The sequence below is a fragment of the Canis aureus genome, chromosome 13 (genome assembly GCF_053574225.1).
Source record: "Canis aureus isolate CA01 chromosome 13, VMU_Caureus_v.1.0, whole genome shotgun sequence".
NCBI lineage: Eukaryota > Metazoa > Chordata > Mammalia > Carnivora > Canidae > Canis > Canis aureus.
In genome coordinates, this window is record NC_135623.1 from 12703767 (window position 1) to 12727862 (window position 24096).

General features: G+C 52.4%; 1 protein-coding gene across 4 annotated transcripts; it reads left to right on the forward strand.

Moving 5' to 3' along the window:
• Positions 1–26: 26 nt before the first annotated feature.
• TRAPPC3 (trafficking protein particle complex subunit 3) lies at positions 27–16814 on the forward strand. Of its 4 annotated transcripts, XM_077844761.1 has the most exons (6): positions 5602–5749; positions 6130–6266; positions 13958–14055; positions 14301–14400; positions 15439–15621; positions 16079–16814. In XM_077844761.1, coding segments are annotated over exons 3-6 (405 nt in total). In that variant the 5' UTR covers positions 5602–5749; positions 6130–6266; positions 13958–14053; the 3' UTR covers positions 16199–16814. The 4 variants fall into 4 exon arrangements, with proteins under 4 accessions (XP_077700890.1, XP_077700889.1, XP_077700886.1 ...); XM_077844764.1 differs by lacking the exons at positions 5602–5749; positions 6130–6266 and adding an exon at positions 27–423; XM_077844763.1 differs by lacking the exons at positions 5602–5749; positions 6130–6266 and adding an exon at positions 1542–1561.
• Positions 16815–24096: the final 7282 nt, after the last annotated feature.

Below are 24096 nucleotides of genomic sequence, written 5' to 3' on the forward strand. Positions count from 1 at the left end.
GGCCCCGGAGCTCGCGCCGCCTCCCCTGCGGCCGCGGCGGGGGGGGCGGCGCCGGGGCTCCCCGAGGCCGCCGGGCCCGCCGCCTCCCCCTGCGGCCGCGCGTTGGTACGCGCCACAGCGCCGGGAGGCTATGTAGGGAGCGCTCGGGTGACTCACCCGCCGCCAGGACTGGGGGGAGCCGCGGGGAGCGGGCCGGGGAGCCCCCGATCCCACCCTGGGACCCGGGGGCTCCGGCGCTGGGTGCAAAGCGAAACCCTCTCTCAATCCCACTGCAAACCAAATGCGCCCGGGAGAGCTCGAGGGAGCGCGAGGAGGGCCCCAAGGAGACCCCTAAAAGGGCTCTGCTTTCTCTCCCCCGGTGATGGCTGGCACCGGGAGAGCCCAGGAGCCTTGCTGCTGCCGCCCTTCCTCCAGCATTCCATGGTGGGTGTCTTCCCTGCCCCTCCGGGGTAATTACAGGCCTGCGCCAATGCTTTACCCAGGTCTCTAATCTGCTGGGTCCCTCCCAGCTCCAAACCGGGTGGTCCTGGCCTTGCACCTCCCCCACCCCCCACCCCCGTCGGGAGACCCCCTCCAAGGTCCCCGGAAGGATTTTGCTCCCCTGTGGCCTGTCAAGTAGAGAGCCAGCCCCTTCTGACTTCCCTCCCCGTAGTGTAGTCTGGCTTCCCAAGTCTCCTTGTCAGTGCCAGCGGAGGTGGGGCCCCAAACCAAGTCTGGACACTTGGGCAGCCCGGGGTGGGGGTGGGGGAATGGAGGGGAAGCTTGCTGGGAAGATGGATCGATGATGGTGCTACAGGGATTGACCGAGGGGAGGAAAGAGGAGGCACAGCTGGGCCCTGCCACCCCTCCCTGCCCTTTGTCCTGACCTCTAGAAGGTCATTTCTCTGGTCTCCATTGTCCAGAGATTAGGCCCAGTGAGATGCTAGGCTCCTGGCCCTATTTCGCACTAGCGTCTTCTTTGAACAGCTCCAGAAAGCAGCCATTTCAAGGGGAGGGGAGGGAACAAAAGGGTTTGGGTCTCAGGCAACCTGGAAGCAGCCTGCCCCAGGAGGAGTGAGTGGGGTGGTGGTGGTGCTGAACTCTCTTGGAAGGGCCTGGGGAGGGATTCGTGCTGCCTCTGGCCCCAAATCATTAGAAAATGATGATGATGAAAAGCCTGCAAGTGGAGCTGCTGATCTTCAGCTAGTATCTTACCTTTTCTGAAACCCCATTTGCTCACCTATAAAATCAGGAAAACAATGGTACCATGATGTGTCATGGGGTCACTGTAAAAGTTAAATGGGACAATGCAGATGAAGTGCTTAGCACAGAGCCTGGCATGTAAGTACGTAATAAATATGATGATGGTGGTGGTGGTGGTGGTGATGATGATGGAGCTTTAAGGATAAAAGCAGATTAGGAGGAGGGACAGACACCTCCCCCCCAATCTTTCTTGTCAGCCATCCCACCTGCAAGGTGAAGGGGCCATGTGGATGACAGAGTCCAGGACTGTGCTTTGTGAGGTCAGAGGGCTCAGGGCCTGCATTTTCCAGAGCTGAACCTCCCTATCCTGAGCCAGGCAGTGAGTAGACTCAGAATTCATGAACAGAACCCAACAGGGGCAGGTGCCTAGGTAGCTCAGATGATTAAATGTCTGTCTTCTGCTCAGGTCATGATCCCAGGGTGCTGGGATCGAGCCTCATGTTCGGCTCTCTGCTCAGTGGGGAGTCTTGCTTCTCCCTCTCCCTCTGTCTCTCTCCCTGCTTCTGCTCTCTTTCTCTCTCTCTCTCTCCCTCCCAAATTAATAAATAAAATCTTTAAAAAAGGGGGGGGAGCCCTCTGGGATAGTTCTTCCACCACCCCTCACCCCTGTGATCTTGAGATCACTACAAGGATGAAGACCCTGGGTGGAAACAGTGGGATACCTTCATGGGCTAGACCTCAATAAGAGTGGAGGGGAAAATAAATGGTAGCTAAAGATGAAAAGACAGGCCAGGGATGGTCTCTATAGGAAGATCTGAATGCCAACTGACGTCATGATCTGCATGACCTTGATCGTGGGGAGTTGTGAAGGGGAGGGGTGAGCAGTGCGTTAGAACTAGAAATTCTCTACTGTGTCTAATGATCTGGGATTGACTTGGAGGAGTCATTGCAAAGACAATGTGGGATTAGCCTACGTCAGCAGTTCTCGACCAGATGCAGATTTGCCCCCAGAGAGGACACTTGGCAACGTTGGGAGAGACAATTTTGGTTGTCACAACTGGGTGGGGGGCGGGGGGGTCCCTGGCATCTAGTGCTTGGACATCAGAGATGCCGTTAACATCCTACAAAGCTCAGAGCAAAGAATCATTAGGCCCAAAACGTCAACGGTGCCAACACAGAGGAATTGTTCCCTAGACTGAGAGTGGAGGCATCTATACCCCCACACAACGCTAGTGGTGGGGACAACAAGGCATCTGGGAGTTAGCCAACTTGACGGACAGTTCTCTTGGAAGCCCCAGGCTTTCTGTACAACTGAGGAGTCCAGAGAGAGTCTGGGGAGGATGGCAGAGGGGCAGCCAGGAGAGCAGCGTCCTATGATTGATTAAGTTGAAGCAAACAGATGGACAGATGGAGTTGGCTCCTTTCCTTCTGTGCCCTGACTGACCAGGATCCCTGGCAGATCCCATGCTCGGAGAAGGTTTAGAGTGTGTATATGTCTCTGGGTTCGGGCCTGGGTGACCGTGTGTGGGAGCCTCTCACATGGCCCCCTGAATATTGGACAAGCGAGGCACTTGTCACATCAGGGACCAACCGCAAGCCCCAACAGGATGCCCTGCCCTCTTTGGTCAGGGGCAGGGAACTCTCAGCTCCCCTGTGCCCCCCCAGCCGCCCAGGGCAGTCCCCTCCTCCTCGGAAACAGGCATGAATGAGCTGTTCCTCTCACCATGAGGCTGGGCCAGGGCTGAGGGCAGGTCACTGAACAGGGATCAGAAATATGTCCCCTTTCTGATCCCCCTGGGCGGGGTGGGGAGCAGGAGCAAGAGCATTCACAACCTAGGTTTGGTGAGCCAGGGTCCAGGATGAACCTGATGGAGAGGTGAGGGAAATCACCGGGAGACAGACAGAGATCCGAGATATGAATCAGACCAAGGCCCTGGAGGCTGCCGCCACACTTACAAAGTAGGAAGTGGGAGGGCCCCAGTGGGGGCAGCAGGCGGAACAGACACCAGCCTCCCGCTCCTACCCTGCCCCCCAGGCACTGCACTGTGAATGGGTCTCTAACCCACACTGCTCTCCTGGGGAGCCCTCCAGGCCCACTCCCTGGGGCTGGGGTTGGAGAATGTCCTCAAGGGCGGTGGTGACACCAGCTGCAAATAAGGCCTCCCTCCCTCCAGCTTGGGGAGAGGAAGGAACAGGGACAGTTGGAGGGGGGAGGAACGCAGATCCAGGACCAAATAGGCTCAATGCTTTGGATTTTTGGGAGGGGTCTTTGTCTAGAGCCCCTGCTAGGAATGGGAAGCTGTCCCTGCTGTATTCTTTTTTCTTTCTTTTTTTTTTTTTTACAAACATTTTATTTATTTATTTATTTATTTATTTATTTATTTATTTGAGAAAGAGAGGTAGAGGGGGAAGCAGACTCCATGCAGGGAGGCTGATGTGGGATTTGATCCCGGGACTCCAGGATCACGCCCTGGGCTGAAGGCAGGCACTCACGCAATCGCTGAGCCACCCAGGCGTCCCTGCTGCATTCCTTTCTAGAGAGAAGGAGAGAAGGAAGGGAAGGGGTGCCTAAGTGTTCCTAAATGTCCTGGCCCTGAGCAGGGGTGGAGAGGGACTGGGATTTGGGGATGACGGAAGCCTTACTGAGAACCCCTGGAGCATTGGTCTAAGGAGCTTTAGGTTCCCATCTGAGCAAGGAGGAGACTATAAGTCAGCTTGAAATGGACCCCACCCCTGTCCTTGATTCACAACTTGTGATGCAAGAAGGAGTCCCAACGAAAAAGACTCCAAAAGGAACAATCATAGGCGAACAGAGGAAGAATCTCAGAGGTCGGAAGATGGGTAGGGAGAGGCTCCACCTCCAGCTTCTCCAGAACCACCCTGCCTGACAGCAGGCTGGGTGGGGTCGGGCGGCTGGCCCTGACTGTGACTCAGGTTTCTGTGGGCAGCCAAGGGCAGCCGGCAGGGAGGAGCCCAGACCGAAAGACAGGCCAGCCAACTGCAGCTTTCACCTCAGCTGTCCTCTCTCCTGGGAATTCGGGAGGTCCTTCCCAGGCCGTGCGGGGCCTCAGGGGTGCTAGCCGGCCCTTGCTTCCTTCCCCCACCCCAGCCAGCCGGCCTGTTCCTTCCCAGCACTCTCAGCCAAGGCACTGACCCTGGAGGGAGGAGGAGTCAAAGGTCACTGCCTCTAGGGAGGCCCCGAAATGTCTGTGTCACTGGAAGAAGGGTATACTAACCGTGGGTCCTGAACCCTGACGGAGAGACTGGGGGAAATCTTGAGAACTGGCTTTAAGCTGGGGCAGCCTGGGCTCCCCCCACCCCCAGACTCCCCCAGCACGGCTGGCTCCCCGGCTAGGCTGGTCGTCATGGTGAAGGCTAGGGGCTAGAATGCAGCTGCTTACAAGTCAGGCTTCCAGGCTCAAGGGAGGGGAGGATGCTCGGGCACTCCCAGGCCGGGCCTCTCATGGTTGACCAGCCAGAGGGGATGGCTGGAGCTGAAACTGAAGAGCTATGGTCAGGGACTGCAGGACTTCCCCCTGGTGACGGGTGGGGCTGTGGCCAGCACACCCCCTGGTGTCTCTGGGACCTGTTTGTTGGGCTGTTTTTACAGAGTAGCTGGAAGAAAGGGAGACACACTCTGCGGCCAATTGCCGCGCACTCGTGTCTCACCAATCTTCACAACAACTGGGGGAGGTCCAGGGACTTGCCTAAAATGGCAAAGCTGAGATTAAAATCCAGGATTGGCTGTTACCGACGTTGGTGATCTTTCTTTTCCAGGGAGCAGGCAGGGTAGCTGTTCTTGGGGAAGGAGAGGAGCAAAGTGGCCTGAGTTTTAGGCAACCGACTAGATGTCCCATCCTGAGGCCACAGTGGTAGGGTGCAGGTACTGGCTGCCTTTGCAGCTGGGGGACAGACGACAGTGTGATAAGAAAGCCACTAGTGAAATGCTTGGCACAGAGGAGCTTGTTAAGTATTTTTGCAGTAAAAAAAAAAAAAAAAAAAAAGCCAGATTCGCGAATGAGCCGTAGCTAGTGTCCTAGCACATCCTGGGAGCTTCTGGCTCTGAATTGCAGCAATAGCGGAAGCAGCTAGTTCGAAAGGGGGACTTTCCAAGAGCAAGCCCGCGAGAGAGGAATTGGCAGAGCATCTGCGAGGGTGAGGGTTGTGGGCGGAGGGGGAAGGAAGCGTGCGGGCGGGACGGGATCACCGCGAGCTCCGGACGCCACCCAGCGGCCAGGGCGCAGCCCCGGCGGGAGCCGGGCCCTCAGGCGGACCCGCGCGCGAAGCACCCTGGGAGTTGTAGTCCAGCGGTGCCGCCGGTGGGGAAGGCTGGGTGCTGTAGTCCGACGTGTGTGGGGCGGGAATTACCCCCGTAGGTCAGACCGCGAGTCCCGTGGTGCCCCGCGGCGGGCCGCGCAGGCGCGGTGAGCTGCTGCCGGTCAATCCCGGAGGCTGAGGGGCCGCGCGGTGTCGGGGCGGGTCGCCGAGTGGGTCTGCGGCGAGGCGGGGGACGGCGGCCGGCACCATGTCCAGGCAGGCGAACCGCGGCACCGAGAGCAAGAAAATGGTAACCGGGAGCGCGTGACTCGGCGGGCGGGGCGGACTGGGGCGCTCTGGGGAAGGGGCGCGGCTGGGAGGGGAGGGGGGCTGCCGGAGGGGCAGCGGGGCAGAGTCTCGGCGGGGGGCGTTGCAGGCCTGAGGCCGGTGGCAGGGCCGCCCAGAGACCCCTCCCCGGGGCCCTGCGGCCCGCTGGGTGCTGCACGCGCGGCGGCGGCGGTCCCCGCCCCGGGCCCGGCACTCGATGCACAGCAGCTCCCTTTTTTTTTTTTTTTTTTTTTTTTTTTTGAAGTAGCAGCTCCTTTTTAATCCGCAAAGTGACTCTCAGGTGGACAGCGTCGCCGCAGTTCTACGGCTCAGCCAGGTTGCATAACTTGCCCACATTTGCAGCTTAGGGAGAAGAGGGAGCCTCGGAACACAGGTCTCTAACTCCAGGAATTCAGAGCCGCTAGGCCTCTTAGGCATCCCGGGAGATGCCCAGATGCTGGTCTTGCCCGAAAGGAACTTCCGATTTGGAGGAGTAAGAGGTGGGCCAGGGTAGGCAGTAAGTGGCGGTGCCCCTGCGGGGGAGGGGCGCTTCCTTCCTGCCCTGGGAAGAGTGGGACACCGAGTCGTTGCGTAAAGGTTGGCTGCAGGTGGCAGCTGGGCCTGGAAAGTAGCGCAGATGACGTTTATCTCCGAGTGAAGACCTCTTGGCAGGTGTTCCGTTTCTTTGCATTTTTTTTTTTTTTAAGTTAGTTATTCATCAGAGACACGGCGAGGCAGAGACACAGGCAGTGGGAGAAGCAGCCTCCATGCAGGGAGCCTAATGTGGGACTGGAACCTGGGACTCCAGGATCACGCCCTGGGCTGAAAGGAGGCGCTCAACCCCGGAGCCATCCTTCTTTGCCGCGTTCTGACCTCCTCCAAAATTCCCCATGCTGTCTTTGTTTTCTGATTTAGAAACTAAATATCCAAGGTTGCAGGTTGGGGAGGCCGACCCAACTCCGAGGTCCTTTGTTGATGCTCCGCTCTGGAAGGGTGATTAAACATCCCTCCCACCTTGGCATCGTACAGCAGGAATTGCATAAAAAATGGGCTCCAGGAGGCCCTGATGCTCCAGGGTAGTATTGGTTTTCTCTCCGACCCCTTTTGAGAAGCTGCTACTTATGGATCGTCTCCCCAGAAATATTAGATTGACAAACGTATACACAGACGTTGACTTCCATTTCTGGGGGGGAGGGGGGATTTGTGGGCTCCCTGGAGATCCTACATGGATCACAGCTTAAGAGCTTCTGTTTAGGGGGCACCTGACTGGCTCAGTCTGAGGAGCAAGCAGCTCCTGATCTCGGGGTTGTGAGTTCAAGCCCCACATGGATGCAGAGATTACTTAAAAATCTTAGAGGATCTCTGGGTGGCTCAGCAGTTTAGTGCCCCCTTCAGCCCAGGGCGTGATCCTGGAGACCTGGGATCGAGTCTCACATCTGGCTCCCTGCATGGAGCCTGCTTCTCCCTCTGCCTGTGTCTCTGCCTCTCTCTCTCTCTCTCTCTCTCATGAATAAATAAATAAAATCTTAAAAAAAAAAAAAAAAAAAAAGCTCTCCTGTTTTGGAGGCAATACCAGAAATTTAAAAGAAAAAAGTTATATTTTGTTAGAAAACAGAGTCACATAGGGAAAAAAGCATGGACTTTGTTGGAATTATGTCTTGATTAGTCCTCAATTTCCTTATCTATAAATTAGGCATAATAATGCCTGCTTAGGATTAAGTGACATAGCAGTGTACAATGTATGGGGCATAGTAAAAGTTTCTTTCTCCTCTTCCTAAGATAGGAGCAGATATGAGAGGTCTTCATGCTTAATTTTCATATCTTACTCTGGTATTTTTTTTTCCTGAAATGTTTAATACTGTTTGAAGCAGAAACCCCCAGGTTCCACCCTTGACCCCCGGTGTTCACTTAGCTCTGGCAAGTGGGAGAAATAGGGAAAGACAGCAGCACCCTCATCTCAAGGCTTTTGCAACTCCCAGAGTCTCTGCTTAGAGAGTTCTTCCCCCCAGGGGTGCCTGGCTGGGCTAGTTCAGTCCATGGAGCATGTGACTCTTTTTTTTTTTTTTTTAAGATTTTATTTATTTATTCATGAGAGACACAGAGAGAGAGAGAGAGAGAAAGGCAGAGACACAGGCAGAGGGAGAAGCAGGCCCCATGCAGGGAGCCCAACGTGGGACTCGATCCCAGGTCTCCAGGATCAGGCCCTGGACCAAAGGTGGCACTAAACCGCTGAGCCACCAGGGCTGCCTGGAGCATGCGACTCTAAATCTCAGGGTCCATGGGATTCTCAGGGGTTTTGAGTTCAAGCCCCACATTGGGCATGGAGCCTACTTTAAAAAAAAAAAAAAAAAATCCTTCCTTCCCCCAGTGAGTGACCCTAATCCTCGTCTAGTTACTCCCCACTCATTCATAGTTACTCAGATGTCACCTTCTCTGAGAGGCCTTCCCTGACTACCGTGACTAGTTTTCCCTACTGTTTTTCTTCATAGCGCTGTTTCATTACGAATTACATACTTGTTTATTTTCAGTCTCCCCCATGAGAATGTAACCACCAGAAGAGGGATTTGTTTTGTTCACTGCTCTATTCCTAGCATCTAGAGTGATGCTTGGCCCTAGGCAATCGATATTTAGTGAAAGAGTGACATGAAGGTTTGGTGCATCCTCTCATTCACTCCCTGCTGGCGCCTGCTTAAGGCTTGTCACATGATCCTCTTTGTGGCCACCTGGTTTTGACCTGCTCTTCTCCTGCCAGGAAGTCTCCCCCTCTAGCATCCCTTTTTCCCGTTGGCCCTACCTTCTGCTGATTGCTGTGTTCCCACTTAAAACATTCCAAGACTTAAATGATTAATATGCCTGAGGAGCTAGACATCTGCTTTTAGTCTGGGCAAACAGAAATAGCCAACATATCTGGCAGACTTTCCCTGAGCCCTGACTGTATGTGTAGGTCTGTCTAGGTGCTCTGAGAGATGCAGGCCTAGTCCCTAACCTTGAGAAGCACATTGTATGAGGCAGAAGAGTATATAGCACAGCGGCATAGTGCTGTCTGGCCTGGAGTCCCGGCTTAACTGCTTACTTGCCTTGTTACTTTGGGCGAGTGTCCTGATTGTCCTAAGCATCAATTCCACCGTTTAAAAAAAAATAAGTTAGGGAACCCTGGGTGGCGCAGCGGTTTAGCACCTGCCTTTGGCCCAGGGCGCGATCCTGGAGACCTGGGATCGGATCCCACGTCGGGCTCCCAGCATGGAGCCTGCTTCTCCCTCTGCCGGTGTCTCTGCCTCTCTCTCTCTCTGTGTTTCTCATGAATGAATAAATAAATATAATCTTTAAAAAATAAGTTAGGAGATGTAGTAATAGTATCTCTCATGGGGTTGTTCTAAGAATTGAGATAATGCATGAAAAGCTAGCAGTGTGATGGTGCATGTTACGTAGTTGGCACTCGGTGAAAGTCAGCAGGCATCCTTGTTAGTAAAGTTATTAGCCTTTATGGGTCTGTATAGTGTTTGGTTCCTGAATTCCATGGACAATCAAACCTTCCCTTATTTTGTGTCATGTTACTAGTAACCCAACCCCAGCAGCTCTCTTCCCCAGTGCTCAGGTGAGATACTACTTTCGTAATAGCACTCAGAGTTTCCCTGACAGGAGGCCGGAGGCTGAGACAGGGATGGACTCCGTCCTGTAACTGACCTTCATTCCCAGCTGTTGGGGGCAGTCATACTGAGTTACTTGTGTTGGTAAAAATAGTGAATGCGACTCTTGGAGCATTAGCTCCAAAGATCAGTCCCCTTAAGGAGATTTGTTGTTTGGGGCACTAATTGAAAACCCTTTTGAAAACCACCAAGTGCCGTAGCTCACCTGAAGTACGGCTTGGCTTAACTTACTCTGCTCAGGTTGTGCCTGTAGGACTGGGAGATCAGATCACCTATTCCAGTATGAAACCACTCCTGTGGTTGTTCTGAAGAGAATATTTAAGTGCATTATTCTCAGAGCCTCCCAACAATCCTATAATCAGCGTGACAGATTTTACTGTCGCCATATTTGAGTGAGGAGATTGAGATTATGCAAAGTGAAGTGACTTAAGTAAACTCTCACGGCTAGTAAGTGGCAATCCAGACTCAGAATCAGGTCTTCTGACTACAAACCCAGTATTCTTTCTGTATGTCTTGCTAGTTGTTACGGAGTTCTTTATGTTGATTTAAAATCTCCCTTCTTGAACCTGGCTCGGGGTACTCTCTCATACCACACCACAGAGAACTAGTTTAAGAATAAAAATAACAGGGGATCCCTGGGTGGCTCAGCAGTTCGGTGCCTGCCTTTGGCCCAGGGCGTGATCCTGGAGTCCCGGGATCGAGTCCCGCATCGGGCTCCGGGAATGGAGCCTGTTTCTCCCTCTGCCTGTCTCTCTCTCTCTGTCTATCATGAATAAAAAAATAAAATCTTTAAAAAAAAAAAAAGAATAAAAATAACAGGTGCATGGGTGGCTCACTTGGTTAAGCATCTGGCTTGTAATTTTGGCTCAGGTCATGATCTCAGGGTCATGAGACTGAGCCCAGCTTCAGGCTCCACAGCTGCTTAAGATCCTCTCCTTCTCCCTCTGCCCCTATCCCCCCCTAAAAAATAAATGAGTAAAATAAAAGTAACAATATCTGGGGATCCCTGGGTGGCTCAGTGGTTTAGCGCCTGCCTTTGGCCCAGGGCGCGATCCTGGAGTCCCGGGATCGAGTCTCACATCAGGCTCCCGGCATGGAGCCTGCTTCTCCCTCCTCCTGTCTCTGCCCCTTTCTATGTCTATCATAAATAAATAAATAAATCTTAAAAAAAAAAAATATCTACTTCTTGTGTAGGTGTTGTATAGCAGGTGCCCTACAAACAGTATCTCATTAGGATCTCACAGGAACCCTCAAGGACAGATAATATTGTCACCATTACATAGATGGGAAAAAATTAATCCAAGATATTAAATGATGGCCTAGATCACAACTTTTTTTAGGGTGGTGCTCAACTATAAGAAGACTGAGTCTTGGGGGATCCCTGGGTGGCTAAGTGGTTTAGCGCCTGCTTTTGGCCCAGGGCATGATCCTGGAGTCCCGGGATCGAGTCCCGCGTCGGGCTCCTGGCATGGAGCCTGCTTCTTCCACCTCCTGTGTCTCTGCCTCTCTCTCTATCATAAATAAATAAATCTTTAAAAAAGAAGAAGAAGAAGAAGAAGACTGAGTCTTAGTTACCTAACCTTTCACTTGTAAAATGGGGATAAATATTGTTTGTTCTCCTAACCTCTCATGGTTGTGATTAGGGTCAATGAGAAACTATCTGTGAAGGCATTCTGAAGGTTTTATAAATGTTTATGGCCATTATGATTAAACATAATTAAAGCACCTGAAAGTAGGAATGTTGCAGAAGAGATTCCTGTGTTTTTCTGGGAGGGAGAATGTAGTTATTATGTGCAGTGAAGAAACCGCATTCGTTGAATGAGCTGGCCTTTAAGGTCTCGTGGAACTTTTTGTTGTAAGGGTCACACGGACTGAAAACCCAGGTCAACAGTAACTTGTCTTCCTCTTCTGCTTTCTTTTTTGTTCACTCCTCTCAAGTCACACTGGTCTCTTAGCTGTTTCTCAGCCATGGCAGACATACTCCCACATCAGTGCCTTTACACTGGCTTTGCAGGATCTCTTCACCCGGATATCTTCATGGCTTATCCTTACCTCCTTCAAGTCTTCACACAAATATCACCTTACTGGGTCTTCTTTGAGTATCCAATTTAAAATTGATCTCTTGGGCACCTGGGGGGCTCAGTGGTTGAGCACCTGCCTTTGGCTCAGGTCGTCATCCCGGGTGACAGGATATATATATATATGAATGTAAATACCCCCTGATTTCTGTCTGTGGTTGTTTTTTTTTTTTTTTTTTCCATAGCTCTTATTATCATCTGACAAGCCTTATATTCAAATTATTATCTGTTTCTCTTCTATTAGATAGTCCCTGGAACATGGTAAACTTTGAGTAAATAACTTTTCTATACCACAGTCCCACTCCTATTTTTAAAGTATAAAGATCAGGACGCCTGGGTGGCTCAGTGATTAAACATCTGCCTTTGGCCCAGGGGCGTGATCCTGGAGCCCCAGGATTGAGTTCCACTTCAGGCTCCCTGAAGGGAGCCTGCATCTGCTTCTACCCGTGTCTCTGCCTCTCTCTCTGTCTCTCATGAATAAATAAAACCTTTAAAAATATAAAGTATAAAGATCTTTAAGTTACATATTTGCATTGCGCACTGTTTCAAGTAGGCTTGGTTCATAATCAGAGACGGAAACAGACTTGCAAAATAGGAGAGAGTCTGGAGAGCCTGGGCCAGGAATCCCATTCCGGATCCCAAGCATATTGATACTGTGACCATGGATAGATCTGTCTAGAACCTTGATTTTTGTTATTGGTAAACTGGGGGCTGCTGCATGTGTAAGTTCTCGATAACATTGTAGTATATCTGTTACTTGGCATTATGGTGGGTCGAGGCTGTTGGAATCGCCATCCAAGGGCTCGTTAATAATGGAAGGAAAGCTCTCCTGATGGAATGCAGTGGTGCCAACTCTGTAGACTGGTAACTGCTGGATTGTCTCCATCCATTCACGACTAAGCCATTCTAGTGACAAACCCTTAACTTTACTAAAAAATCATTGTGCTCCTTAATAGCTTCCCCTTAATTGCCATATTTGGTAAATGGTTTCTTGGAGACACCCTGATCTGACTGTTTTAGCTCAGTTCAAAAAGTTTCCTGATTCTAAAACTGATTCTCTTTGACTTCCTAGTACAGCTAAGTTTTTCGTTGCTGGTTGTTGTGGTTTTGTTTTTTTTTTTTGGGGGGGGGGGGTTATTAATATTGCACTTGTAGGGAACAGAGGATAAAATGAACACTGGCTTAGGAATTCTTGGCTTTTGTCTCCCAAAATTACTTTTGTCAATAATTAGGTGTTGGTCCTTGGACATATTATTTAATCATTTGAGTCTGTATTTCCTCACCTGTAAAATGAGATTAATTCCTGCCCTTTCTGCTTTACAGAATTCTTGTGGGATGGAAAATGTGATCATGAAAAATAGAACGTAGTGTGTAAGCAAAGGCACTCCCAGTACTATTCTTGCAGCGACCTCGTCACCAGGGCATGGGGATGAGGTGAGGGGCACTGACACGCTGCGAGCCTGGGCCTCAACATTATTTGGACTTTGCTCTCCAGAAAACTTGAGGACAGAACGGTGCTCTGCTCCAAGTGTGACAAGGAGGAAGTGGCTGAGTGATTACTTCCATGCGAATATATTGGTACCGATGTGCTGATAGCATGTTTCTCCCTTTACTTGGCTCTGATGGTGCCTTGCCCCACACTTCATGCCTTCATTCTGCAGTCTTGGTATCAGTCATCCTGTCACCTTCCACACCCCTGTTTCTTGGCCGGTAGGTGACAGGAGCCTTTATCTGAGAAGACTGTGATTTTAACTGTGATCATAGTAGAAACCAGTCCAGATCAGTATTGTATTTCAGGTACACAAAAAATTGGCTTCCTTTCAGAGTTACTCCTTTCCTGGAAACGTTTTCGCTCTGTGTCAAGAGGAACATTACTTTTCCTTATGCTGGTGACTTAGGAGGGGCATTGTCAGTGCGGTGGACTCTAGGACTTCTTTCCTCCCCACAGACCAGGCTGCCGGGTCCTCTGCTGTCCTGGGTAGGGCACTGGGAGTGCAGTTGAACTCTTGGCCCTGACGCTGCAGACATGCTTGGGTGTGGAGAAGCCATGGGTCCAAAAAGCTAATCTGTAAATGTCTTCTCCAGGTCTGTCTTTCATGGTATCCAGTGGATGGCGGCTATGGGGGGTTCCGGGGTTAGCAGAAACCCACCTTGATGTGTTGGAAGAGTGACTGCTCCATGTGCGAAGTGCCTTTTGCAACCCGTTCTTGAGCATTGGTGGTATAGTGGCTAGCATGGCTGCCTTCCTCTTATAACCCGTTCTTGGACTTTGGCTTCATGACTGAAGCCCTGCCACCTTGACCATGGGGAGCTGCCCTCCTTGGCCACCCTACGGAGTGATATTCTTTCCCATTGGACACAGATGACCTTCCTTGGAATCTGGACAGCTGCGCTGAGGCTGACCTAGACTCATTAAACTTTTTCTTTGAGCTTCTTGTTCCTAACTGCCTTTTGAATCTCTTTTAGAGCTCTGAGCTCTTCACCCTCACCTACGGGGCTCTGGTCACACAGCTGTGCAAGGACTATGAAAATGATGAAGATGTGAATAAACAGCTGGACAAAATGTGAGTAAGCTCCTCTGCAGGAAAGACAAGAATGGGGCTCCCCAGGGCACAGTCTCCAAGGTCCTTTAGAGCCCAGAATGGGGTCCTCTTTTGTAAGCTACATTTTCGACATAGTTTCCACTCAGCTCATTTATTGAGATATTTAAGAATTGTCCCTGATTTTCCCTGTACCACCAGCAGCCTTACATTCAGACATAAGACGTTCACACTCCATGATATGGTCTCTTCTCTCATTTTCCTCCCAGGGGCTATAACATTGGAGTCCGACTGATTGAAGATTTCTTGGCACGGTCCAATGTTGGGAGGTGCCATGACTTTCGGGAAACCGCAGATGTCATCGCCAAGGTCATTATCCTGGGCCACCTGGCTATGCTGAAGGATGTGTCACTGGGAGGCACTACTTACCACTCTCTCCATCTCCCTTAGATGGGCCCTTAGTATTCCGAAAGACTAGTCAGGCAGCTGTCTGGGCCAAACAAGCCTTCCTGGTGGTTTGGGAATAGCACAGATTATGAAGAGGGAAGAGTGGTTGGAATCATCCGGGTGGATGAAAGCCCCCGTGAAATCAAAGCCAGATCTTGACTGCGAAGATGTAGTAGGGTAGTATGAGGTAAAGAATACAGACTATGGACTCAGACAAACCTGGCTTCATATTCTGGCTCCAGTCCTTTCTAGTTAAGGGTAAGTTACTTTTAAACTTTCTAATTACCACTTACCTCATCTTTAAAAGAAACTAGGAGCTACCTCACAGGGTGGTTGTAAGGAGTCAATGAAATAATAAGCATGAGCTCTCGGGTGAAATGAATGCACTTCACGTAGCACGCTTGTAGGAAATGGTCGCTATTGATAATAGTAGCGTTACATTTTGTAGACCTAATAATAAATGATAAAACGCCTCTAGCTTTGTGGCGTCTGGCACCTAAAGGTTGATTCTTTCTGTCGTAGAGCAAGCTGGCCCAAATCATAGAGAGGGCTGACAGTGAAGAGAGCTTCAGCTCTGTGAAGATTTGTTACTAGGAGGGTGGATAGAGGGAAGGGTGTCTTCAGAGTAATTGTGCCGCAGTGACCTGTATTTGCTTTCAAGAAGGGTTCAGGAGAGCACAGAGGACAGGGCAGTGGGCTGGGCCTCCCATATGGTGGTTCTGGGAAGCCAGCCCCGTCAGAAGTGGAGGTGGTCAACGCGTTCCCTGATCGTATGAGGCCTTGAAGGAGCGGGCTGTGGAATTATGCAAAGATGCTTTTCCTTTTTTGCCCTGAATACCTAAAGCCCTGGTGTTTGCAGAGGCCACAGTTTTGTTCCCGAGCCACCTAACTCTCCTTCACCAGGCCCAGCAGCTTCCCTGCTGCCCTTCCCCCACGGTGCTGTTGTGTGTCCCCTGACAGGTGGCGTTCAAGATGTACTTGGGCATCACTCCAAGCATCACCAATTGGAGCCCAGCTGGTGACGAATTCTCCCTCATTTTGGAAAATAACCCCTTGGTGGACTTTGTGGAACTTCCTGATAACCACTCATCCCTTATTTATTCCAATCTCTTGTGTGGGGTGTTGCGGGGAGCCTTGGAGATGGTGAGTGCAGCTCTTTCCCTTCTGGGACACCCGAGGTACAGTAGGGGCTTGGTAAATGTTTGAATGAATGAGAGAGAGAGAGAAGAAAGGCCCTGGCTCACCTCAGCACTTGGCTGCCTGAGATGTGATGCTGCTGAGCACAGGTTCCAAGTTGGATGCCTCTCCGTGGTGATGACCCTCCCTGACGGTGGTGCCATCAGCCCCCAAAGCCCAGGACCGTCCATTCCCAGGTTGGCTCATGTGGGGCCAATCTCACCTGTGGTGGTTCTTTGCTCAATCCATCCTTAGGGTCGGGGCCACTGCTTTCTACAAGGGAGCATTGGAATTGGCAGTCTTGTTCTTGCCGGAGAGCAGCGCCCTTGTTGGGACTGCTGCGGATGAGTCAGAGCCTCGTCCCCCATGGTTCCCAGAGCCTGTGGCTAGGCAGCTGCCCCTTTATTTTCCCACTGTCCCCCAGGTCCAGATGGCCGTGGAGGCCAGGTTTGTCCAGGACACCCTGAAAGGAGACGGTGTGACAGAAATCCGTATGAGGTTCATCAGGCGAATTGAGGACAATCTCCCAGCTGGAGAGGAGTGACCATCCCCAGGACTGGAGGGGAGCCAGCAGGAGCACTGCTTGGAATCCGAAGCCTCAGAGCTCCCTCGGCCTTTAGGAACTAAGTGACTCTCTAACATGGTTGTTACATATTCTTCTAACTGTTTCCATTCTCCAGGCTGAGATAGTCTGTTTACCCCACAAGCGCAAGCCTACACATTCAGGAGGGAAACTCTTTGCTCCAGTTCCCTTCAGAGGGGCTGGATGAGGCCATGTTTGGTTGGACTAGAAAGAGCTCAACCGTTTTACATTCCTCTTTGAATTTTCCAAAGCAAAACCCGTTTTGACCCCATTCAGAGGCAAGCCTCCCCCGTCTTTTCCTGGGCCTTCGGGAAACCATTGGTGAATGGCTGTGGAGAATCCAGGGTTGTGGGACGGGGGAGGAGAGGCCCATGGGGTGGATAGGAATTGCTGGTTGTAGTGTGACACTCTCGTGCTTGCCAGGAAGGAGGAGTCTCGTGCCGGGAACACTGACTACTGGGAAGCCACACAGGTCTCGTTCCTCCCTGCTGTTTGGAGGCGACATCTCCTCTTTTTACAGAGGGTCCATCCTTTTTTTCTTACAGTTTCTTCAATAAAGACACATTCTTGAGTGAAATCCTAAGTGTGTCCTGTTTTCTTTCCGGAATTTTGTTGCAGTGAAGTGAGGAGACCAACTGAGTTCCTGTGTCCTGACTTACTTTTACTTGGTCTCAGAATGGCTCCTTCCCCCAGACCAGAGTCTGGGAAACCTGGGTGCAAATACCCCTTCAAAGTCATTTTTGGGTCTACTGTCTAGTAAAATCTAGAAGCAGACCATTATCCTAGATAGACCTAAAATGGACTATCTTAAGCTCTTGGCCACTGAGTCAGAAGAAAGGAGAGGGGCTCCTTGCTGGCTCAGTTGGTAGAGCATGAGACTTGACCTCAGGGGCGTGAGTTCAAGCCCCCTGAATGGTGTAGAGTTTACTTAAAAATAATGACAATGAGGGCAGCCCCGTTGGCACAGCGGGTTAGCGCCGCCTGCAGCCCAGGGTGTGATCCTGGAGACCCGGGATCGAGTCCCATGTCAGGCTCCCTGCATGGAGCCTGCTTCTCCCTCTGCCTGTGTCTCTGCCTCTCTCTCTCTAGCTGTGTCTCTATGAATAAATAAATAAATAAAAATTAAAAAAAAATAATGACAATGAAAGCCAGGTTGGAGAAGGTCTGAGAGAATAAATGAAGACTAGGGGTACCCAATTTTTCTTCTTTTTATAAAAGCTTTTATTTATTCATGAGAGACACAGAAAGAGGCAGAGACACAGGCAGAGGGAGAAGGAGGCTCCATGCAGGGAGCCGATGTGGGACTTGATCCTGGATCACACCCTGGGCGGAAGGCAGGCTCAACCACTGAGTCACCCAAGCTGCCCCAATTTTTCTTTCAAAGACTTTTTGTTCTTTATAAAGAAGAGCTAAGGGGGTACCTGAGTGCTTCAGTCGGTTCAGGCTCCAGCTCTTGATTTTAGCTCAGGTCTGGATCTTGGGGTTGTGAGATCAAGCCCAGTTTTGGGCTCCCCGCCCTACAGCGGAGTCCCCGCTCGGTGGGGAGTCGCTTGGGGTTCTCTCTCTCTTCTCCCCCTGTCCCTCCTGCTTATGTGCACACATGCGCTCACACTCTCCCCTTCTCTCTCTCAAAATAAATCTTTAGAGAAAAAAAAAAAACCTAAGAAGTAGGATAGTGTCTAGAGACAGATAGGAAGTCAGAGGAAAGTTAAACCCTGTGATGTTGGGTACGATCTATTGAGTGCTTACCGCATGCCATACTAACACTTTACTTAATCCACAGTAATTCCATTATTCACAGTGATTCCACTTTTAGAAGACTGCAAATTGCCCGAGGTCATCGAGCCATTAGGTGGAGAATCTAGGGCACCAAGCCCACGTTCTTAGCCCTGATGCTCAGCTGGCACTGGGGGAGGAGGGGAGCAGCGCTGCAGCCCATTCTCCCAGCCTTAACGGAATTTAGGAATGCTTTTCGGGCACCCGGGCAGCTCAGTTGGTTGAACTTTGGACTCTTGATTTGGCTTGGGTCATGATTTCAGGGTCATGAAATCAAGCCCCATGTTGGGCTTTGTTTTGTGGTCAGCGCCATCTGTTTGTCCCTCTCCCTCTGCTCCCCCCCCCACAAATAAATCTTAAAAAAAAAAAAAAAAGGGATCCCTGGGTGGCGCAGCGGTTTGGCGCCTGCCTTTGGCCCAGGGCGCGATCCTGGAGACCCGGGATCGAATCCCACGTCGGGCTCCCGGTGCATGGAGCCTGCTTCTCCCTCTGCCTGTGTCTCTGCCTCTCTCTCTCTCTGTGTGACTATCATAAATAAATTAAAAAAAAAAAAAAAGACCTCAGGATAGCTTTTCAAGGGACGGATCAGAGGTTGTCAAACCATATTGGTAGCATTGTTCTTGGAGACAGTCTAGACCTTTGAGGTCCAGATACTCAGGTTGTTGGGGTGGGGGATGGGGTCCCCAGGCTCTTCTCAGGGTTAGAGCACAGGCCTGAGGTGAGGAGAGCCATTATAGATGCGGGGGGTGTCGGGGTTGTACAGGTTAAGACTGGGGTCTGGGACACCCAAATAGAGGCAGTTTGCACACGACCTGCCTCCTCCAGCTGGGTTAGGCCACTAAAGGATAGGGAAAGGTCACCTTTGTGTTCCCAAGTATAGGGACACGCCCACGGGGATCCTGTCCTCCGAGCCTCTTTACCTTCCACTCCAGGTACAATTTGAGGCCTTAGGGCAGGTACCCCCTTTGGTCAACCGTATCCTTAGCACCTATCATGGGGCTGGGTCCAATCACACCAGAGCACGAGTGAATGAAGGAGATTAAGGGAACGGATGCCGGGGCCCAGTTGCGGGAGCACCGTGTGGTATCCGGGCTCCACGGAAAAAGTGAGCGGCGCCACCCTTTCCTTCTCCGGTGGGTGGGGGGGATCTCACCCTTCCTCTTCTAGCTCCACACCTACTTTCCGGTGGCCCAGCAGCCGTTTGTACGGTATGAGGTGTTAGATACTTCCTTTCCCAGAGTTCAGCACAGGCCGCACCAGAGTGGGCAAGCTGTGGAAACAAGGCCCCCTTGGTGATTTTTCCCAGTGACAGCCCCACAATTGTGTGATGTGCACGCAGATGCTGAGGGAAGGGAGGGGCTGTGGACCACGGAGCTGTTTGGAACATCACCTCGTCATCTCTCCCGAAGGAGCCCAACACACAAGTCCCAGCAACCTAACCTCGGGGGGCCCCCCCGCCCCCACCGCTGGAATCACTGTGGATTGTATAGGCCTCTACTTTTACTACAGCTCTGAGGCTGGGACAGCCCCCAGGCTAGGCCGCGCCCCGCTCCCCACGTACTGCACACCTGCAGGAGGGGCAGCTCTGCTGCCTTTATAGGACAGGCTGAACGCTGGGGACAGCAGCCTGCTGGCAGTGGAGATCTGGGGCCCTAGGGGCCCTGCTGGTGGCCTTTGGGCTTGGCACCCACTAGGTGGACCTCAGAGAGGCGTTGCTCTGCAGCCTTGGGCCACCAGGGGTCTCCAGATCCCCACTCTCCTGTCCCAGGGTGACCCTTGGAGCCCTGCTTTTCATAATTTGCTGGGAGACGCACCTGATGGCCCGACTCCAGAGGCTGCTCAGGACCTGGAAGCGCCCCCTTCTCCCGGGCTCTCCCTAGGGTCTGACAGCAAGGCTTGCGTGCTACCGGGCCGAGGACCTGCCTCCTGGGCCCAGGGCAGTGGAAAGAGCCCTTTGTGAGTCCCCCGGACTCCCCTGCTGGCCCTAGTTGCACACGCTAGCCCTGAGCCCTCCCCTCATCAACCCCCTTACTTCCTGAGTGGAGCCCAGGGCACCAGGACTGGCCTCCTCCCGCCCCATGCCCCCCGCCCCCCCAGTAACATTTCCTCAGTGGCTTGGCCTCCCCTGTATTTGTGCTGGGCATCCAGAGAAGGAGGTGGCAACAGAAATTGCATTAAGTAAAATTAAAATAGTCTCCTAACAAGTACTTCATTGTGGACGGTGGGGGGGGGGTGCAGGAAAGCATCCTCCCGTTCTCTGGGAGCTTAAGTGCTACCATGTGCTGCTCCCTGGAAGCCAAAGGGCCGGTGGGAGGGGCGGGGAGCCTCACTGTTACCGATCCGGCCTTTGATGGCGCGCCAGGCCTGACCCTAGGACAGCCGAGGGCCACTGCCAGGGGAGCTGTGGGACGCAGCGCATTCCTGGGGGTAATTTACGCTCCTGGCAGGAGGAGAGGAAAGTTTCTACTGTGGGGACAGGGGTGGAGGGAGGGCGCTGCCGAAGAAGTCAGGGGCTGGGTGTTGTGAGGGGCAACAGAGGAGCCAATGGCAGCACCGTCTTACCTCGGCTGGAGCTGGCTCGCTCCGCTGGTTTGGGTGGAGGCCTCCTCCAGGAAGCCCTCTCTGATGCACCCGGAGCCGCAGAGGAGCAGCCCCCTCCCTCTGCGTGGGCCTGTCCAGGTACAGCCCCCGGGGGCGCCCAGAGAAGCCGCTGCTCTTCCCTCCTGGCTCCGGAGCCTGGCCTGTCAGCCACGGACACAGCTAGGACGGAGGCGGGCTCGGGAGGGCCGGGAGGACAAGGTGACGGCAGGAGAGCGCGTGCGAGTGAGTGTGGATGACAAATGTTACTCGTAGCAACAGCTAGTATTTATTGAAGTGTGACTAGGTGCCAATCAGCGCCGGCCTCAGAGCCTCGCATGTATTTCTCCTTTAGCCTTCAACACGCCCCTACCCCTGTGTCCATTCTGAAGGTGGGGAAACTGAGGCACGCCATCTGAAGGTGGGGAAACTGAGGCACGCCGCTGGGACCTAGTAGGTTCAGGACTCAAACCCAAATCGTCCGGTATTGGACACCAAGCTCTGCGATATGTGTTCCGGATGTAAGTGTTTGGGTGTTAGTGTGCGTCTGTCTCCTTGTGTTCCTTTCATTTAACAAAACTCCTTCATTTAACAAACGTGGAGCCCTGTGCCGGGGGCCCTGGGCCAGGGAGAGGCTGGCGGCTGCTGTCGCTCGGGGAGCAGCCGAAAGCAGGGGTGGTGGCAGGGAGGGGACAAGAGGCTGAGGACGAGAGGCAGAGGTGAGTCCTGACTCTGCTCCTTACTGGCTATGTGACACTGAGCAAAGGATTTGAACTCTGAGCGTCGTTTTTTTCCATCTGATTATGGGGAGGTCCAGTGGCTCCGTCGGTGAAACACCTACCTTCAGCTCAGGTCATGATCCCGGGTCCTGGGAGGAGCCCTGCACTGGGGGAGCCTGCTTCTCCCTCTCCCCTTCCCTCTGCCTCTCCCCCTGCTGTGCTCTCTCTCTCTCTCTCTCTTTCTCTCAAATAAATACATATTTTTGTAATGGGGATTATAATAGTGCTTACTTTACGAACTGTTTTGAAGATAAAACAAGATAAAGTGCGTGCTATAGGTGGAGTTCCCTAACTGGCAGGTAGGATTATTAGTGTGCTGTCTTGGAAAACTACTGCGCGTGCATCTCTGAGGGGCTTGGTATGTGCAGAGAGGAATTTTGGGAACCCAGGGCTGGGTCTGCAGTGTTCACCCCTGCATCCCCACGCGTCCAGGGCTACTTTTCAACACGAAGTAGGTGCTCAGTAAATGTTTGTTGACTGCACATTGACTGAGAGTGAGGAGGAAGTGAGAGGGGCCCCTGGGGGAGGGAGGGGTGTGGACCTCCACCGGGACCAGCTACACAATTTATGGGGCTCAGCGCAAAATGAGAATGTAGAGCCCCTTGTTCGAAACTCGTTATGAGGGATCCCTGGGTGGCGCAGCGGTTTGGCGCCTGCCTTTGGCCCGGGGCTGATCCTGGAGACCCGGGATCGAATCCCACATCGGGCTCCCGGTGCATGGAGCCTGCTTCTCCCTCTGCCTGTGTCTCTGCCTCTCTCTCTCTCTCTCTGTGTGACTATCATGAATAAATAAATAAAATCTTTAAAAAAAAAAAAAAAGAAACTCGTTATGAATTTCAAGATGACCCAGCGGAGCAGTAAACCGAGCCCGTCTGAGCAGGGAGCTCTGTGTGACCACACAGGCGGGCATGCCCACGAAGCCAGCCCTGGCCTCCATTTGTGTGAGTCCCCAGCTGTCCCCAAGCCCAGATGTCCAGGAGAGAGTAGAAGCAGACTCCAAGCACGGTCTGCCATGCTTCCCGGCCTGCCAGAGAGGAGGTGAGGAAGGGAGGGCAGGCCAGGGGAAAGCAGGGGGAGGGCCCAGCGACCAGCAGACTTCCTCCCCAGGAGCCCTTCCAGAGCCAGCCATAGGCCCTCCAGCCCTTCAGGAGCTCGCCACTCCCCCCACCAAGCCACCAGCCGGGGCCTTGGGTGGTCTGGGCACATGTGGTCACATTTAGACATTGATTGAAGCAAAATTGTTATAAGATTAGAACATTGAAGGTAACTTTAATTTCCACCGCATTACTGGGATTTTTGAGGATGGGGCTGAGCGATCCCCTGGGGTGGACGTGAAGGAGGTGGCGGGGGTTGCAGGAGGGTCTCTACTTCTCTAGACCTGCAGGAGAGGCCTCTGGCAACTGAAAAGAAGGAAGGAAGGCGAGACAGAGGGAAGGACTTCCCAGGACTTGTCAGTCCTCCAGCAGATGTGCAAGTTGGGGGGGGTGGGGACAGGGGGTGGGGTGCAGAGTGGCCAAGGCCCTGGTACAGCAGGAATTTGTCAGCACCACACCCCTCCCCAGACTATCTGCACACGCTGGGCCACACATCTGTGCAAACATCCCTCCCCCGTCCTCAGCTTGCCAGACAGATGGAATGGTGGCAAGAGGAAGGTTCCATCCAGGCCCTCCCGAGGCTCCAACCTGGGGTGCTTGGAGCCTCGAGAGTTTTCTTACTGGCAGATCAAGATAGAAATTTAGAATGAATGGGGGAATCATGGTAACAGCAATAAAGATTATGCACATTAACTGAGTCACTTCTATGCGCCCGGCCTGTGTAGACTTTATATTAAGTCTGTCTTCCAAGAGGCCCCGCGGCACAGCGGGTCAGCCTGGGAGCCAGCTCGCCCACTTCCCAGCGATGTCACTGTGGGTGAGTCAGTTAGCCCTCGGCACCTCAGTTTTTCCATCTACAAAGTGGGTCCCGCGATAATAGCAACCTCAAAGGGTTTGTGAGGATTAAATGAGTTAATCCACATAAAGCACTCACAATAGTGCTGGCGTGGAGGAAGAGGCCTGGGAGACTTCGCTGTTATCTTTCGGGACTATCATTATCCCTCTTTTAAAGAGGAGGAATTTGAGGTTTGGAGAAATGAGGTCACTTGCCCACAGTCACAGAGAAGCAGAACTGGGATCCAAACCCAGGTCTGCTCGACTCCTCAGCCCATGCTCTGAACCATCGGGCGGCTGCCAGCATTGGCTCCGCCAGGGGCTGCGCTAAGCAGGTTACATGCCTCGTCTGGTTCATTTTATTTTTCTTATTTTTTATTTATTTTTTTAAAAGATCTTTTTTTTTTAATTTTTTTTTAATTTTTATTTATTTATGATAGTCACAGAGAGAGAGAGAGAGGCAGAGACACAGGCAGAGGGAGAAGCAGGCTCCATGCAGGGAGCCCGACGTGGGATTCGATCCCGGGTCTCCAGGATCACGCCCTGGGCCAAAGGCAGGCGCTAAACTGCTGCGCCACCCAGGGATCCCTATTTTTTTAAAAGATCTTATTTATTTATTCATGAGAGACACACACAGAGAGAGAGAGAGAGACAGAGGCAGAGACACAGGCAGAGGGAGAAGCAGGCTCCATGCAGGGAGCCCGACGAGGGACTCGATCCCGGGTCTCTGGGATCACGCCCTGGGCTGCAGGCAGCACTAAATCGCTGAGCCACCCAGGGGACCCTCATCTGGTTCATT